General features: G+C 46.1%; 1 protein-coding gene across 1 annotated transcript in view; it reads right to left on the bottom strand.

Annotated features, from left to right (window-relative positions):
* The window catches only part of ELK3 (ETS transcription factor ELK3), a 68647-nt gene that overhangs the window by 37229 nt on the left and 13803 nt on the right, over positions 1-17615 (bottom strand). The window contains exon 2 of the mRNA XM_047739413.1: positions 3728-3936. Within this exon, the coding sequence (XP_047595369.1) occupies positions 3728-3934 (207 nt within the window). The 5' untranslated portion in view covers positions 3935-3936. The remainder of the gene's footprint in view (positions 1-3727; positions 3937-17615) is intronic.

The following is a 17615-nucleotide window of genomic DNA, read 5'->3' as shown; positions in this document are numbered from 1 at the left end:
GAGCATAATTCTCAGAACCGATTCTGTGTGAACTCAGCTGACCTGCACCCCCTCCACCACAGTACAGGCTCTACTATCAGACCCATTTTAGGAAGGAAGCTGAAACCAAGAGGGATCAGGCAAAGCACTCACAGTCACGGAGCTGGATTTACACCCAGCAGTCTAGCCCCAAGTCCATGCTGTGAACCACCTTGCTATAGTGATGGATGGTGGGGGGCTGCGGAGGGGATAGGGAGGGAGGAAGGTTCTTGAGGAATGACGATTAAAGAGTCTCAGCCCCAAACAGATACAATTAGTCCATATATCTTTTCCTCTGATGCCTTCTACAAAGTACTGCACACATTTTCCACTTTTTTCCCCTCTGTCCATGTCTAATATTCTGGAATGAGCTAAAAATATAACCTACAACAACAACAAAAAATAATGACATTCTCATGCTTGCAGGAAAGCTTCCCTATCAGGACACACCAAGGGAGGGGCAGTTTGAGCCAACAGTGAAGAGATACAAGCTAGCAACGGACAGAAAAGCCAACGGGAGAGAAGAATGCAGCCAAAAGGGTGGGGAGTCACCAACCTTAGGCCACCTGTAGAGCACACTCTGGATGGATGGACAGGACTGGAGAATGGAGGAGGGGGCTGGGGAGGACGCTGAAAGGCAGAGAGGGTCACACCGAGAGCGGGGAACTGTGAGGAATGCCGGCAGAGCACGATGGAAGGAGGAGCACGTGGCCAGGAGATTCCCATTCACAGACCCTCCTCCATTCCTCCGCTCGGGTTAGAAACCAAACCGTGTGAGACTGCCATTTTTGTGGGGTCAAAATGGTCAGATGATGGCAATTTCTTATGGTTCAATGTATACACATAGTCACAGAGTAACACTGGCAAGGTTGAGGAAAGTGCTGAGCATGGGGGCACCTGGGTGGTTCAGTCGGTCCAGCATCTGACTCACGATTTCAGCCAAGGTCACGCTCTCAGGCTCGCAGGACAGAGGCCCTCATCGGGCTCCGTGCTCAGCAGGGAGTCTGCTTGAGATTCTCTCCCTCCCTCTCCCTCTCCCTCTGCCCCTTCCCTGCTCACATGCGGGCTCTCTCTCTCTAAAATAATAAAATCTTTAAAAAAAAGTGTTCATCACGAAATGTAAAATCTACTATAATTTTTGTAACCTTTGCATTTCTCCCCTTTCCCTCTCCCTCCCTGCCCTTCCTCTCCTCTCCTTCATTCTCTGCCCCCTCTTCTTCCCTCCCTTTGTATTTTAAGCTGTATCAGGAATCTAATGATCACACTTACTCATCACTTCAGGGCATTTCATGAGAAAGATTCAAATGCCCGTGTGCACACATGTGTACTGTGTACATGCCTATGTACAGTGTGTACACGTGTGTACCACACACATGTATATTACATGTACTTGCATGGATACCATATACATGTGGCCGTGTGCTGTGTGCACATATGCATATTAGCATGTGTACTGCATACATGCACAGGTACATTGGGCTTACACACATATATTGCCTGCACACATGTGTTGTGCACACACATATATTGCATATATGTACATTGTGTGCGTGCATATGTGCATGGCACACCTGCGTGTAATGCACGCATGTGTGCAGTGTGTACAGGGATGTAGCACACACATATCGTGTGTCCATGCGTGTGTCTTGTGTACATGTGAGTGTACCGTGTACAAACCTGGGTACTGTGTACACATGGAAGGAAGGACATAAAGTGTCCTCCCGTGGTGGCCACGTCTGTGTGACTCGCTGGACAAGAGCTGCTCCTGTCCTCACTGTTCGCATGAGCTGGCTGCTCACAGGTCACGTGGCCAAACCTCAGATTCAGCGCTGGTGGGAGAGGAAAGGGACAAGAGGGCGAGGAGGTCACAGCGACCACTTAGACCCTGGACCCAACAGGAGCAGGGCCGTGTGGTACTGCAGGGCTCAGTAAGAAACGAAAATCACCTCTGTGCTACCTGATTGCCTCCTCGAAACTCAGGTGTTCAGGAGGCAAAGAAAATGAATGGCCCAGAAGGTAGAGTGTTTGCCTTGTGGCCAGGAATGCAGGCAGACAAGTCAGGTTCAAGTCCGAGGCTACTGCTTCCCGGAGAGGCCGCGGGTCCAGCAACCTGGGCTGCTGCGTTTAAATGAGGCGAAGCGTGGGAAGTGCCCGCAGCTCCAGGCCTTAGATACAGAAGGTACCAAAGTGTGCTGGGCAACTGAAGCCCCGAACCTGCTCTCCCCAGAGAGTTAGAAAGTCTGCCCAAGGGAGAGCAGGTGTCTTCTCCATAGGAATGGCTCTACTGGCCTTTGGATGAGTCCCTTGCAGCCCATGGTCTCCCTTCATGCTGAAGACCCAGCATCCTTAGCCCTGGTGCCTGGGCCACAGGAGAGTCACAGGTACTGAGACAGGGCCCCTAATCTTTGATGTCTTGAATTAAAACAATGACATTTTTCTAGTCTCAAAGCCAGGCTTTTAGGCACCCTGCCAACAGGCAAGACGACTGTTTTCCTTCAGAGGGCTCCCCCCCATTCCCATTGTGTAACTTAGAACCTGGGGAAAAAATGCAAAACAATAAACCATCTGCGAGTCTTTCAGACAGTGCAATTTGCAAGATGCTTTTATTTCTTCGTAGGACTCTGCATTAAGCCAGGACTAATTAATTGCTACATTAAAGGAAAGCACCTTTAACATTTCAATGACATAATCATATGTAATTACGATCATATAAAGGAACACTTTATAATTAATGAGGTCTCCACTTCCTGAAATGTGTAATCCTTCTGTCTTGAATTCCAAAGAGGTTGGCAAAAGGCAGGCACTAAATATAGATCAGGAACTAATATTTAAATCAGCTTTTAATTCACCTTTCAATACGAACGGCAAATCCAGAACAAAAGCTTACCCTTATTAGGACTCTTAAGTCTTTGTGTCTGTGGGGCTAAATATACAGCACCAACAGATCCTCACAGAGAGGGCCAAAATTACAGGCCTGAAATGATTACCTCTGAAGAGCAATAATTTTGCCCTCGCAGCCACATTAACTGCTTTTCCAGAAATACATTAGAACTCACCCCAACTGTCCTTGCTTGGCAACTGGGCTGTGTCACCACTTAACAAAGCGCTCTGTCTCCTCTCTGTGACTTAAAAAGGAAAATGGCTTTCCTTTTAATTAGGGAAATTTCTCACGAAGGTGCAAAGCGCGGGGTGGTAGCAAGCATCGTTCTAAGCATTGAACGTGTTTATCTTCGTAACAATCCCGAGATGGCACTAGTATAATCCCCCTTGTATAAATGAGGACACTGCGGCTCTGAGCTGGGCTACATAACTTGCCCAAGCTACCAACGTTCCAGGAAAGACCCATCTGGGTGAATGGCAGACCAGTCGGGATGCGCAGACTTTCTAGATCTTAACATTCGTTCTGTCACTCAAGCAACTGACAACAAGGGAGGCCTGAGAACCTCCCAACGACTAATTTCTACTGCGAGCAAAGGTTTGCAGCAACCTCTAAGGGAAAATGCAGATGGAACAAAATTCGACCCATAGGAACATGCAAAGGGCTTCTAGGAAAAAAAAAATCCCTATGGCACAGCTTTCCCTTCCACCAGAAAAACCTGCATAAGTTGCCTCCATTTGATGTTTCTAATCTGCTTCGTGGTCCACAACCATATGCTTTCACCAGGGAAAGGAGCAGGCGGCGCTCCACGCGCGAGGCTCAAGGGTTTACCTTGTCATAATAGTATCGAAGGGCTCTGCTCAGCTTATCGTAGTTCATGTTCGTTTTGTTCTTCCGGAGGCCCCACAGTTTGGCCACTTCTTCTGCTTTGAGGAGCTTGAATTCACCATCGTTGGAGGTCCAGCAGATCAGATGCTCATGTTTCTGGTCCAGCAGCAACTGCAACAGGAACTGCCACAGCGTGATTGCACTCTCCATACCTGTAGGGGAGAAGGCAGGCAGAGCCGTCAGCGCAGGTGCCCACCAGGACGGCAGCGCGGGGGCCTCCGGCCGGACGCCTCGGCTCCTGCCCTCCCTCCCGTAGGGAACCCAACAAAACACCGCTTTTGCATCGACCCCACGGGCCACTCGGATTCAGGTGCCTTCTGGAGGCATTTTTGTAAACAGCCCCGATTCAGAAATACCAGGAATCCCTGTGATCCCTGTAGTCACGACACGCGTCCCCTCCAGCCACGGGGTGGCATTGGGAGGAACGTGAAAGCGATTCACGAGCTCCCACTTGAACGATGAGTCCCCATTCCAGCGAGTCCCCTCTTAACACCGGAGTCTGTTCCCAACCAGACTCTTGACTGCTCTGTTGGTCAGCCTCGGAGCCCGTGATCTGCTGTGAATCTGGACCCCATGACGAGTGGGGGCTGGGCCGCGCTGCCCAGGGAAGGGTCTCTGTCGGGCTGCTCGGCGTCTTCCCCGGAATTCGAACCTGAGCGCGGTGCCACCTGTCTCAGGGGCCCAATGGACACAGCTTTGTGAACTGAAGGATCACCACTGCCACGTGAAGAGCCCTTCGCTTCACCAGACATTTGTCCTGTTACAGATCAAACCCATGGCCACACACGCTCCGATGGGAAAAGCATTTTTCCCAGCTATGACAGGATTAGAAAATACTCTTTTCCTTTGACTCTGGTGTGGACTTTGTAGGGCTTTTCCTTCTGTCTAAAATGCTATTCCCTAGCCTTGGAGCCTGGTAAACTCCTACTTACCTGTGATGACCCAGTTGTGAGGGAACTTTCTTGAAGAAATTTTTTCCCCTCTCCCTCTAAGTAGTTCCTTATCTTCAGACATTTGAGGACTTTCATGGCAACAGGCACTGATTCTACTACTAATACTAATGCACTTATTATATCCACAGTTGTTAAAGTAGTAGGTGACCAGGATTAAGGGGGGTAATTCATCATGACAAGCACTGAGTGACATCTGCACCTGCCGAATCACTGTATCATACACATGAAACGAACACTGCAGGTTAACTATCATGGAATGAAAATAAGATTTAAAAAATAAAAATAAATCCTGTCAACGAAGTGGGGAGAAAACGTTCACTGCATGAGGAAAGAGGTGGTTGGGCTGGTCTCAAAAGCTGTACCTCAGGTCCCCTGTCACAGCCGGACACACCAAGTGCCCCGGCTTTCGATCTGGGCTGAGTGGGGGTGAGTTGAGGGGTGCCAGGTTGAGGAAGCCAGGGATGACCTGAGGGTGGAAAATTGGCTTCCAGCTGGAGAAAGTTTCAAAAGCAAGCTGGGAGTGGGGACCGAACCAGAGAGCACTAGGGTCCCCCACAAGGAGAGCAACAAGGAGATGCGGAAGCCGAGGGGTACTGAGCAAGGGGCATGAGTCCAGGACACCTGGTAGCCAGGATAACTTCCTTCCAGGACCCCTTTGGGCCACTGGTTGTGTCAATTCCACAACACCTCCCCCGCATCTTCTTAAAGGGGCAGCCTTCAGGTAGACAAGTTACTTTTCTCCCACATGAGGACGGACGTGTCACCATCCAACAAGCACTCACTTCTTTCTTCCTTTTCACATGTTTAGCCAAAAGAACACATTTTTTTTTTTTCTCTAAGCAACCACGGGCTTTTCAGTTAAAGGAAAGCAGATTAGGAATGATTTCCAAAAACCCATAAGGCATTTTATTTATGATCTTTAAAGGAGATAGTCTTTCCAGAAATGAATCTTCGCCACCATGGCCACTCGGTTCTGTGAGACAGTAAATCATGTCACTGTTAGATCAAAACCGCCCCTGCATCTCAAAAGTCTCGTAAGCACAACTGCGGTGATGTGTGGCAGCTGCTGGCCCGGGTTCCCAATACGACCCACCCTCCTGATTATTTGTGGATAAGCCACAGGCTCGCTTCTCATCGTTGGCACTAAGAATTGCGAACAGGCGTCTCAAATTTTTTGGTATTCTTTTGGCCGAACACTTCAGACAGTAAGCTTTAAAATATCTCAGAAACTTCAAGCAGATGCTCAGAGGAACTGCTCCAAAGGGCAGAAGGCTGCCCGTGGGTCTGCAAGTCTGGAGGGCAGGGGCGGCTGGGCCTCTGGCTCAGGCACCAGGGAGGAAGGCGGTCAGCCACCAGCATGTTCATGGACTCAAACCAGCATGTTCCAGATGGGACAAAGGAAACCTATCTCTGTATTTTAATGTATTTACACTTTCTGCTTCTACCAACCAGGACTCCTAAAGCCTCTGGTGCTGCCTGAAACCCCCATTCATGGGACCCCAACCCCAGGTATGGGAACCATGTTCTCTGGGCATAAGTTAGGAGGATGAAACGTTCTCCATCTTCCACCCCTTCTCCTACTGAAATGATCACACAGCCGTGCACGAGGTGGGGGGGTGCAGTTCTTTATCCCCACCCCACTGAAATTTGGCCTTGACCATAAGACTCCATCTGGCCAATGCAACGTTCACTGGAAGGCATGACCATGTTGATCCTGAGCCAAGGTCTAAGAAGCGCCACATGTTTGCACTTTTCCTCTCATGCTCCTGTCCCTGCTGTGAGGCTACTGCCCCGAAATGAGACACATGGAGCCAACATGAACTCAGCCCAAAGCCTGGAGCCCGGGCCCACGACCCACAGGCTAAGGCAGCATCCCTGAAGCTCACCGCGGGAAACAGAAGTGCCATGGTGCACCAAGGACGTGTGGGGCCGTTTGTCAGGTGGCACCATGGCAGCCAAAGTTGACTATGACAACGTCCAATGTCTCTGCTTTAAAAAAATTCTCTCTTCAAAGGAGTGCCATTATCTTCACACTGCAGGGTCGCATTCACAATCGTGAGGTGCATCTAGACATGAAAAAAACACGCTGCACAGTGCCGGGGGTGGGGGTGGGGGTTGGCTGACTAGATCTTACTGCGAGGGCCACCAGCTAGCCAAGGGACCATCGGGGCCTTAGAGAAAGGTAGAAGAAGGAAAGAAAAGAGGGAGATGAACAAGAGTAGAGGAGCAAGTGGTGGGGGTGGGGCCCCACATCAGGGGCCCCCTGGGTTTCTGGAGTAGAGGAAATGGGCCAAGGGAAGGCACGGGGCTGTAAACCGGACTTCACAGAGCTGCCCCTGCCAAGTGCTTAGAGACCAACAGGGTGGGCCTTGGAACCTTCCCTTCCCAGCCCTCCGCCCAAGTCTCCCACACTGAGGTGTCACAGTCAGGTGACCTCTGAGGACTGGAAGATTCCTTAGAAGTGTGACTGCCACCACTCTACAGGAGGGGACTGTGGCATCAAGCCACTCTTGCTTAAAGCACAGCGAGCCGGGTGCTGGGGTTCTCATTCTCGCATTCTCCAGCTCTGCTGGCCACTCCTTTGTCCTCACTGGTCTTCCAGTTTCAATGACTGTAGAGCACACACATCTTTATTGTTGGAAATCCCAGCCACACGCAACTCAGAAACCCATCCCTGGGAGTTTATAATCACACCTATGAACAGGTTGCCCCCTTCTACCGTGGGCAGAGGTAATTCTGGGATGGGGGGGAGGCCCACGTGGCTCTAGATCCTCCCAGCCCTCTGGGCGCTAATCACCCAGGTGATTAAAACAACAGCCCATGTCGGCAACGGGGGGACACACACACACACACACACACACACACACACGGACAGAGTCCCCCACCTGACATCCCTGCAATGGTTCTCTCCATTCAAGGGCACTCACTGTGCTGCTTTTAGCTCCAATCCTAATTTATTTTAATTATGATTAAATACATTAATCAACATTTACGCAGTTATTTCCATATACAATTACGCTCACAATCTATCACCTCTGCCTGCGACAAATTCTGCCCCCTCTGGGACACTGGAAAAGATTCTAACACCATGACTGGGAAGTGTGTCCTTCCAACAACAACCAACACTGAACATATTCGCAAGTTCATCCAAATGAGTACTTCTATCACCAGAGAAAAGCTTTAAAATAAATTCTTTTCTTATTCTTTGACACCTAGAATCTTTAATAAAGCACTCGGTCTTAAAATGCAGGTACAATAAAGTCCAATTTCTCTGGCTGCCATCCTAAGGAACATGGGCAATCCAGAGAGCATACTGTAGCTCTTATTAAGCAAAAAGTTCAAGAAAGTGTTGATACTTGAAGTTTACGTTTGATATATTATTATGCAAACAGAGACCTGATTTAAGTTAAAATATTTCCTTAGCCGAACCTCCTGCAGCGGGAGTCCCCACAATCCCCTGCTTAAAATATGCAGAACACATGAAAGAAATTGCTACAGATCTTTTAAAAATAGTCCCCAAATCAAATTTTTGCTCATTAGAAAATGCTTCTCTTTCCCCTTCCCCTGCCCAGACCGGATTTTGAACGTTCACGGTTTTGTCTGGTCTCGTCACGCCATTCTTTATGCAAAAATCAAACTCTGCACTTCAATATTTAGGAGATCAGTCCACTTCTGATCTTACGAGAAGAGGAGCCCCCCAGCATCAGACACTTGGCCTTCCTCTGGCTTCCCCTCAAAGAGGACAGTCCCGCCCCGGCCAGACCCACCTCCAGAACCAAGCCACCCACTGGTTGTCCCAGCTCTCCTCTCCTTTTGTAATTTACAGCCCAGATCTCGCCACACACGGAAGTTTCAGAAGTTTCGTTAGATATTTAAAACAGTTTGTCCAATTTGAATAACACACATACTTCCTTTTAAAGGAGCAAGGGGAAAAAATAGGTTCCCCGTGTTGACAGATGATTTTCATTAAAACTCTTACTATATTCTCCCTTCAATATAAGTAATACTGGATATAAGCTCCTTAAGGTTTATGATTCTTACATAATGATAAAACAAAGTTTACAAAGCAGATGCCTCCCGTGTCCCATTCAAATTACTGATTAATTTTACATGTGACAGATGATGTTTTGCTGGAAGATGTCCCAAATTCACAGCAAGGTTACGGCAATGACTGAGCCAATGAAGCCCTTTTGAGTAAGATGTGTTTATACCACTATACCCTATAAAAATTCAATTCTCTCCCCACCTCTTTCAAAAAAAAAAAAAAAATATATATATATATATATATATATATTTAGCGTTCACATTATGCCAAACACCATCTGGGTATTTGGGAGGGATCAGTGAACGGAAGAGACAAAGACCTCTGTCCTCATGCAGCTCACATCCCAGCGGGAGAAGAGAGGCCATAAACAACAACAAACATAGGAATATTGACTATAGTGTCGGGAGAACAGCTCTACAGGAAAACACAGCCAGAGCAGCTTAAGGGGGTGGGCACCTGGGCGGGGCGGGGGGGTGCTTGAGCAGAAGGTCACGGAGAAACTAAGAAGCTATGGGTTGAGAAATTCCTTTGTTAAAACAATTCTGGGGGTACCTGTGTGGCTCAGTCAGTTGGACGTTTGCCTCCAGCTCAGGTCATGATCCCAGGATCCTGGGATCCAGTCTGAGTCCTGCATCAGCAGGGAGTCTGCTTCTCCCTCTTCCTCTCCCACTCCCCCTGCTTGTGCTCTCTCACTCTGTCAATAAAATCTTTTTTTTTTTTTTAATTTTCAGAATGAGTAACATCATTGCTCTCATACAGATATAAAAATGAAGACATGGTAAAGATTTTATTTTACTCACTAATCGAGGAGGGAGCTAGGCAGACTTTGTAACAAGTTTAAAAATATCCAAACGGCAGAAATATTTGTAGATCAGAAACACTGAAATGAATGCACTTAGGGGGCAAACCTGAGGGTGGGAGAGAAATCAACTGAGCGCTGAGAGAGAAAGACAGAATAGAATTTGCATATCTATAGACAATAGCTACTTTGCTGTCACTTATCTATAATTAACAGAGTTGTAAATTAGCTTCCCGAAAATCAGAACCACATCACCCAGAGGGTGCAGTGTTTCACGGAAGCACAATTATTCCCTACAACCTGCAGCACTGAGGGAGTGAGCCACTTTGTCTGGAAGGTTAGAGGGGATGAGGGGGGCGGTAAGAGCAGACTCAGGAGCCAGCCCCTCCGGTTTCCAATTCAAGTACCAGTCCTGTCTGGCTGTGGGACCTTGCCTAAATTCCTTAACCTTTCTGTGCCTCACAATCCTCATAAGTAAGTAGTATGGGGAGGGTGATAATAAAAGTATCTCTTTTACAAGGCTGTTGTAAGGATGACTCGAATTACTCATCATGCCCTTGAACTACTCCTGCTACCTGGTGTTATTGAAATGTTTACTATTCTTTTTTAAGCAATGAGGAAACCTCTTCATAGAGCGTGTTGTGAGGTCATTTGGCTTTCACGTGGCTCAAAGGTGTCATTTAGATATTGTATCACCTTGGTTTTTTTGTTCATTAGACAATGACCCCAGTGAAGTCACTGGAATCCAAGGAGAATCTTCAGCTCTTTGGGGACAGTTTATATGCTTATACGGCTTTTTGGACTATCATCAAAAATGAAAGGACAAAAAAATTTTTTTTTAATTCTGAGAAAACTCAGATCCCTGCGCACATATTTGCTGACTCCGACTTAAGAAACATTGGTTCTGGACACTCAGCCAGAGGCCTCCCAGCTGCTATGAGCCCGTGGGTGCCCACACCTCCCCTGGGGCTAACTCCACTCCACTTCTCATGCTCCTGGAGGGGGCAGGGCAGAGAGTCACAGATGAAAGCTACTGGGTCAGAAAAAGAGAAGTGTTCTAAAGTGACATCCTAAGGGACATCTGTGACAACATGCTTATGACCGCCGGTGCTGGAGCCCACACAGGTAGTTTCCCCAGGCCTGTCCAAGCAGCAGATGCGGAGAGGAGGGGGCAGAGCTGGCCGCCCATTAGGGCTTGCCTTCTAGCCCTGGGGAGAGACACCTAAGCAGACTATGTGTCACCTTCCACCCCCATTCTGTGTCTTCAACTCTTCTGTTTTTAAAGACTGCAAATAGTATCCTTGATTTATTCTCGAATCCGGATGGAGCTGCACAGAGAAGGATGCAACATACCGGACACAATGATCACGGTCACCAGCCTGGCTGCCCTCCTCTGCCTCCATGAGAGCCACTGGACCGCAATCGCAATGCCCCAGGTTCAGCCTCTCCACATCCCTCCCTCCAGTCAAGGGCACTAGCCCCCCAGTCCCTCCCCCAATTCCTGCACACTTCCCCTGGCCCCTGGGGGTCCAATGAACACCCTGCACAAAAGAAGAGACAGCTGTTCCCTCCCCAGGGCAGGGAAAGCCCTGCACTCACCAACAGGGGAGACCAGTAAAATGCAGCAATCATCTGGATGCTAAGCCCGGTGCCTCGAACAATAGGCACGAAGGGCTAAGAAGACCGGAAGGCCACCCGGCTCCTCCCACATGAAAGCAACATACACGTACACACACACACACACACACACACACACACACACACACGGGTGCGCACACACACTCATGCCACAAATCTTTTCAGCATTTCTTACGGTCTGTCTCACAGAGTTAATCATTCATTCATTCATTCATTCATTCACTCATCTGTATTTTCTAATCCTAAGAGCCTTATCTTTGCCTTCTGTGTACACAGCCTGTACTTTTATTAAGCCCTCTCCCTCCATCAAGCCCTTTCCCTGTATTATCTCATTTAATTCGTACAACACGTCCATTTTCTGTTCCTAATTTGTAGATGAGAAAATGGAGGACCAGCCACGGAAGAGCAGGGGCCCTAGAATAGTCTATCCGGTGTGTGGTCAACACACCAGTGCTAACTGTTGGTCACCAGCCCATGACAGGAGTACAGAAACCAAGAATAAGTAATATGGAGACTTCTACTGCCATTAGGCATTATCACTATACCCCATATATCAGTGATCCGTGTGGGTTCATCTTACTGGCACAAACTAGACACTAGTCAGAATCGTGAAGTGGGACCACACTAACATGTTTGATATTCGAGGTTTTTCAACTGTAACCCAAAAGTATACAAAAATCTAGAATTCACTGATTTCATTAAAAGATTTAAATATAACTATAACTTTATAGGAAAAATTATGGGAACTGGCAACTAACCAAGGAGTTACTGTAAATGCAATATTTGCTTTTAGATGAATGTTAAAAAAAATTAATATCCCGAGTTTGTGGAAACGGGATTGCAAAATCTCTTTTCTAGTGCTGTCAACATACCTCTGTGAGACTGGCTTCTCTCCAGTGTAATTGGAAAAAAAAACCACAAGAATAGTTTAGATACATCATCTCCTGCAAGTAGCATTATTGTATCCAACCTAGATTGAATTCATTAGTGAGCAAGAACCAAACTCTTACTCCATGAAAAGTTCAGTGCTGACAAATATGGTGTGCGTTCAAAGTGCGCTTATAGGCATTTAATACAGGGACTCTCTAGCTCACTTACAAACTTTTTGTTTGGTTTAAATTACTACATAGAAAAAAGTTTCCAGTATTAATAATGATCTATATTAATTGCCTTTGCATGCACTTTCAATGACTATGTAGTTTTTTGTAATTTTTCCTCATTACACTTACTCTATTTATTGAAATGTCATTTCATGCCCATAAAGTCTATCATTAAAACTCGGGCTGCTATTTTGGTATCTTTGTTCTTTATTTTTTTTGTATGTCCCAAAATTATCAGTCCACAGTTTCTCAGAAAGTTTTAAGAAGTAGTCCCTTCCCACTGATGGCTTGAGAAGTACTGGTCCCAAATGCTGACTCAGTGAGTATGGACCTTTGTTTCACTTACTGACCTATTCTCAGTTTAGATCAGTGACAGGTCAGCCTGGACACCCAACAAACATTTGTCTCATGAGTGAATGAATAAATAAGACTGCGGTTAGCTCATGCCACAGCCTGTGCCCTTACCTGCTCTGTAACACTGCAGGGAACATGCACGAGAATCAGGATTAGGCTCTTTGGAGAAGGCTTTCCAGAGGAGGGAGAGTACTCACCCTTCAAACTATAGGGTGGGTCAAATTTTAAAGGGGTGAGAGGAGAGAGGCAGAAGTCCCCCCCAGCAGGCTTAGAAGCATCAGCAAAGGCTAAAGCAAGAACTGGCCTTGGGGGCTGGAAAGAAATGCACCTGCAATTTACCCAGAGGCAACCCCCCCACTTTGACCTGAAGAACAGAAGTTACCCAGCAGCAGGGGTTCTGTGCTCCCTTCCATTCCACCAAGCCTCCAGCAGCTGACAGAAGACTCGGTTCTTCCCACCACCGCCAGCACTGCCTGGGCCCCCTGAACCTGTACCCTGAGGCCAACTCACAGTGAACCTTACAGTGTAAGTGAATCTCAGAGACCCACTCTTTGCTAGGGGTCCTGGTAATTTTGTATTTCTAATTTGGAGGAGGTGGTTCAAAGACAGTCTCTTCCAAATGCTTAAGCTTCAAGCCCCACAAAACCTAGACGTGCCCCTGGGGAACATTTCTTCACAATGGCTCTTTACTCCCAGAAGCTGCTTTCCCTCCTCTCGGAAGTGGGCCTTCTATCTGTCTGCCACAAGGTGGCGCCAGACATCTGGCTGCGAGATGCGGCTGCCCAGACTCTCTATGCAAAGGAGGTGGTTTTTGCTGCCATTCTTAGAAGTTGAAATACCAACTTACTTGTTCTTCTTTCTATTGATGGCAACCTAACACTTCTCTTTGCATGTTCCTGGTTTCATTTTTAAAGTTACACTAAGGTGGGAGTTGAGGGGACAGAATTATTTGATTTTCTAAAGCTTACATATTGTGGGAACTAAAGAAATTGGCCAACGTTAAACACACATACACACACACACACACACACACACACACCACAATTTTAGTCAGAAATTAGAGGACTCAAGGAGGAGAAAAACTTCTGTGTATGAAGCAAACAAAGCAGGTGCTCCATAAGTATGTCTTTTCGCTTGCTAAAACGCGAATGGTTAGAGAAAGGAGGCTGAATATTAACACTGTTAACATTACAAATTCTCTTAATTTCCACTCCTCTGTCCAGAGCAGCACCTACTAAGTGTTTGTATACCATTATATTATCAATGTCCAAGAGAAAAGGCAGAAACCATTTCATTATATAAAACAAAGCTTAGGTACCTAAGTCAAGGAATTGGAAAACAACAATTTGTATTATTTGAGATTGGCAGTAACTCAGCACAGAGCACCTTAAAAGCATTAAGTAAGTAAGGACAGCATTTGTAACTATGCAGCCCATACTTGAAGTCTTTTTTACTATTTTTATGAGGTGGAATAAAGATTATATTTTTTAGAAGATTTTATTTATTTATTTGACAGAGAGTGAGAGAGAGCACAAGCAGGGGGAATAGGAGAGGGAGAGGGAGAAGCAGGCTCCCCGCAGGGCTCCATCCCAGGACCCCCAGATCGTGACCTAAGCCAAAGGCATATGCTTAACTGACTGAGCCACCCAAGTGCCCCTACTTAAATTACTTAAATTTATTTTCAAAAGACATTTTCATTATCATCAACCACTACATATATAAAAAAAAAAAGCCAATCTGTGAGGCCAAGTTCAAGCTCTTTTTACTTACTAGCAAATGTTTGTATTCTCATTCATTCTGTGAATAGCTACAGATTGTCCATGTTTAAAGGGCAGGATAAACAGAGAGAAGGAAATTAGCCATTACTCGGTCTACTTATTTACCGTTTATAATCAGTTAGCAATGTTCTGCTAGTACGGTTTTACAAATAACTCTTCCCTCTGAGGAAAGAGACTGTCAGGGGGCGGCAGGGGAGACACTGTAAAGAAGACCCATGAAACTGTTGTCTCCGGATATATTAGAAGCAACTCCATTGGTTCATCAGTGACTTCTCTATGGGTAAATTTCCTTTGGTAAAGTAAATGGATGGCTACATTAACTCTGGCTGGGAAAGCGTGTTTGAGCCATTCTACTTCCTCCCACATCTGTATGTCCATGCCATTTCCCACCCCACTACTAGACAACCCTGCCCTGCCTCACCCCCTCTCCCCATTTTCAGATAGACCTGCACTGAAATGTTAAAGGGCCTATTTTCCCTCCAGGCTGCCTCACCTGGGCACCTCTGTGTTCCCTAACTTGGCAACATCCCCCAATTTCCTAATGTTCCTGGTACAGAGTTTGTCCTTTCTGGGCTTGAAGAAGAAACCGTAATCAATCCAGAAGGTTCATAAATAATTGATTGCCTACAAGGCACAGACCTATTTCTCTGTCCCTCCAAGAGGCAAGCCTATTTCAATGAGAGGGTGTATGGGGAAAAGCTCAGCACAGTGCCCTGTCCGTTATGAGCCTTCAACAAGGCCTACTGTTGTTTTCATCTCTGCTTTCTACAGAGCCTTCCACAAGGCTCCCACCAGTGGAGCTTCTTAGTGTTAGCCATCCTTACACGAGTGTCACCCAGCAATTCCAACATGGCACCGGCAGACAACAGGCATTCTATAAAAAGGTATGCAGTGATGATTCTACTTTTGAGGTATCTAGAGTAGTTAAACTCTTAGAAAGGAGAATGGTAGTTGAGGGGGTAGAGGGAGGCCTGGGGGGAAGGAAAAAAGGGAGTTGTTTAATGGGACTGAAGTTGCAGTTACTTCTGAAAGATAAAAAACAATGTTCTAGAGGTCTCCTGTAAAACACTGTACATATAGTTAACACTACTACACTGTATACTCAAAAATGCTTAAGAAATAAAGTTTGCGTTATATTTTTTAAAAAGGTATGCAGTGAATCTAAGTTTCTTTGAACCTCAATTTCTTTACTCTTAAGGTGGGGACTATAACATGTGACTTCAGAGACTCTTCTAGAATATGCTAGTAACCCACACATAGAATAATTTTATTATTCTCTTTTTAATCTCCGGAGAAAGATGGACTTGTCCACTTCTCCAGTGTCTTCTGACTTCAGGAGCCCTGCCTCTCCCCACATGGCTCGTCAGGTAGACACACACACACACAGAGTGTGCTCTGCAGTCTTAACCATACACATCACCATTTAATCTCTTCTTTGAAAACATCACACACAATTTTATTGGGCAGTTAAAGGAACACAAGCCTGCTAGATCAAAGCAGCCAACTGGTCACCCAGCCTTCCCAAAATGAGGCTGTAGTTCATTATAGCCACTCGGTTAACCACATCCACCTCCCTCATTTATCAACATGCCCAGGAAGAAGATTTAGAAATCCCGGGCACTGCAGGGAAAAATCTTTTCAGGTAACCCACTGTATTTAAAGAGCATCTTGAAAGAGGAGTAGGACTATAAAACTCAGAGGTTCCAACAACCCGGGCCCGTCCCCAGGTCCCCCGCCACAGAGTCTCGCAGGGAACCACAGGCTTTACTGACAATGTCTTTTCTTGAAACAGACAGACATTTTTGGACTAAAACCCAAGCATTCACTTTCTTTGCCATTGTTTTTGTTGCCCGTGTTCTGTGTGCCTATCTTAATTCTGGCCCGAAGCACGTCCCCCTTCAGTTCTCATACTTGGTAACATTCAGCTTCCTCTTGTGCAGGTTGCAGGCAGGAAACTGGAAAATGGGCCACAGGAAACCTGGCCTCCTACATCTGTCCCACTTTGTAATTGCAGCTCTGGTTTCATTTTGCTTTGTGTGTCAGCTTGGTTTTAACCCTCAACACGACAGTCGAACTCTGCTTTCTGGAAGAACGCTGCCATTCTTCTTGCCCAAGAAAACTCACTGAGACTTTTGTTTCCTCCCCAGAGTAATTAACCCTATGAATTCAATAGGGGGAAAAAATACAAAGCAAATTCTCCTTCAACAGTAGCCATTTGGATCAAAAGCATATGGAGCTAAAAAAATGATTCATTAGCTGTGATAAAGCTATCAATGAATCCCCAGTGGAACATCAAGACTATTTTATAGTACCGTCCACAGAAGTTATTTTAGATAAATTGGATTAACAGTGGTCCGAGGATCCCTGACAAAGTTTATCTTGTGAGTTTTTGATAAATAGCGCATGAAAAGAAGCTATATTCACACCTCATTATAATCTCTTTCATTATGACGCTCTTTCCAACTGTATTTCTTAACAATTATCACCGTTAGGTTGAACTATGTGACACTGTTTTTATGGGCCCAAAACAGCCAAATATCCACAATCTCATAGAGTCAACTTAAAATATATAATCACATGCAGAGTCTAGAAACACACACACACACACACACACACACATATATATATATCCCCGGGGGCAGTATCTTCTTCCAGTATTCAGTCCATGGACTCTTTTTGAGAATCTGAAGAAGAATCTAGAGTCAGGGAAGGTAAACTCATACAAAATACATATAATTTCAACAGGATTTGTAAAACACTAAATTTATAAATCTCAAATTAAGAGCTCTATTCTAAAGGAAATGTTAGGTATATCCTCCCTGACTAGCAGTACGGAGATTCCATGGAATTCTCAAGAAAAGGGCTAATATCGGCCCCCCAAATCTGTTACTTCTTTAAGCAGGAGATTTTTTTAATGCAAACACTTGATGAGCATCTCTTATGTATCAGGCATTACGCTCAGTGCTTCACACACACCTAAATTAAATGCTCTACAGGGAAGTCATGACTTCAAGAGGTAGAATAAGATGCTCATGGCCACAGGAGTCAGACAGACAGAGACTCCTGTCCAGGGTCATCTGGGTCCAACGACCAGGTCCTTGATCACCACACAGAGCTCCTCCAGTGGCGGCTTCATTTCCTACATGCACACCTCACTGCTGCTA

Source organism: Lutra lutra, chromosome 8 (assembly GCF_902655055.1).
Source record: "Lutra lutra chromosome 8, mLutLut1.2, whole genome shotgun sequence".
NCBI lineage: Eukaryota > Metazoa > Chordata > Mammalia > Carnivora > Mustelidae > Lutra > Lutra lutra.
Note: the sequence above shows the minus strand (reverse complement) of the source record. Positions and strands in the feature narration are given on the sequence as shown.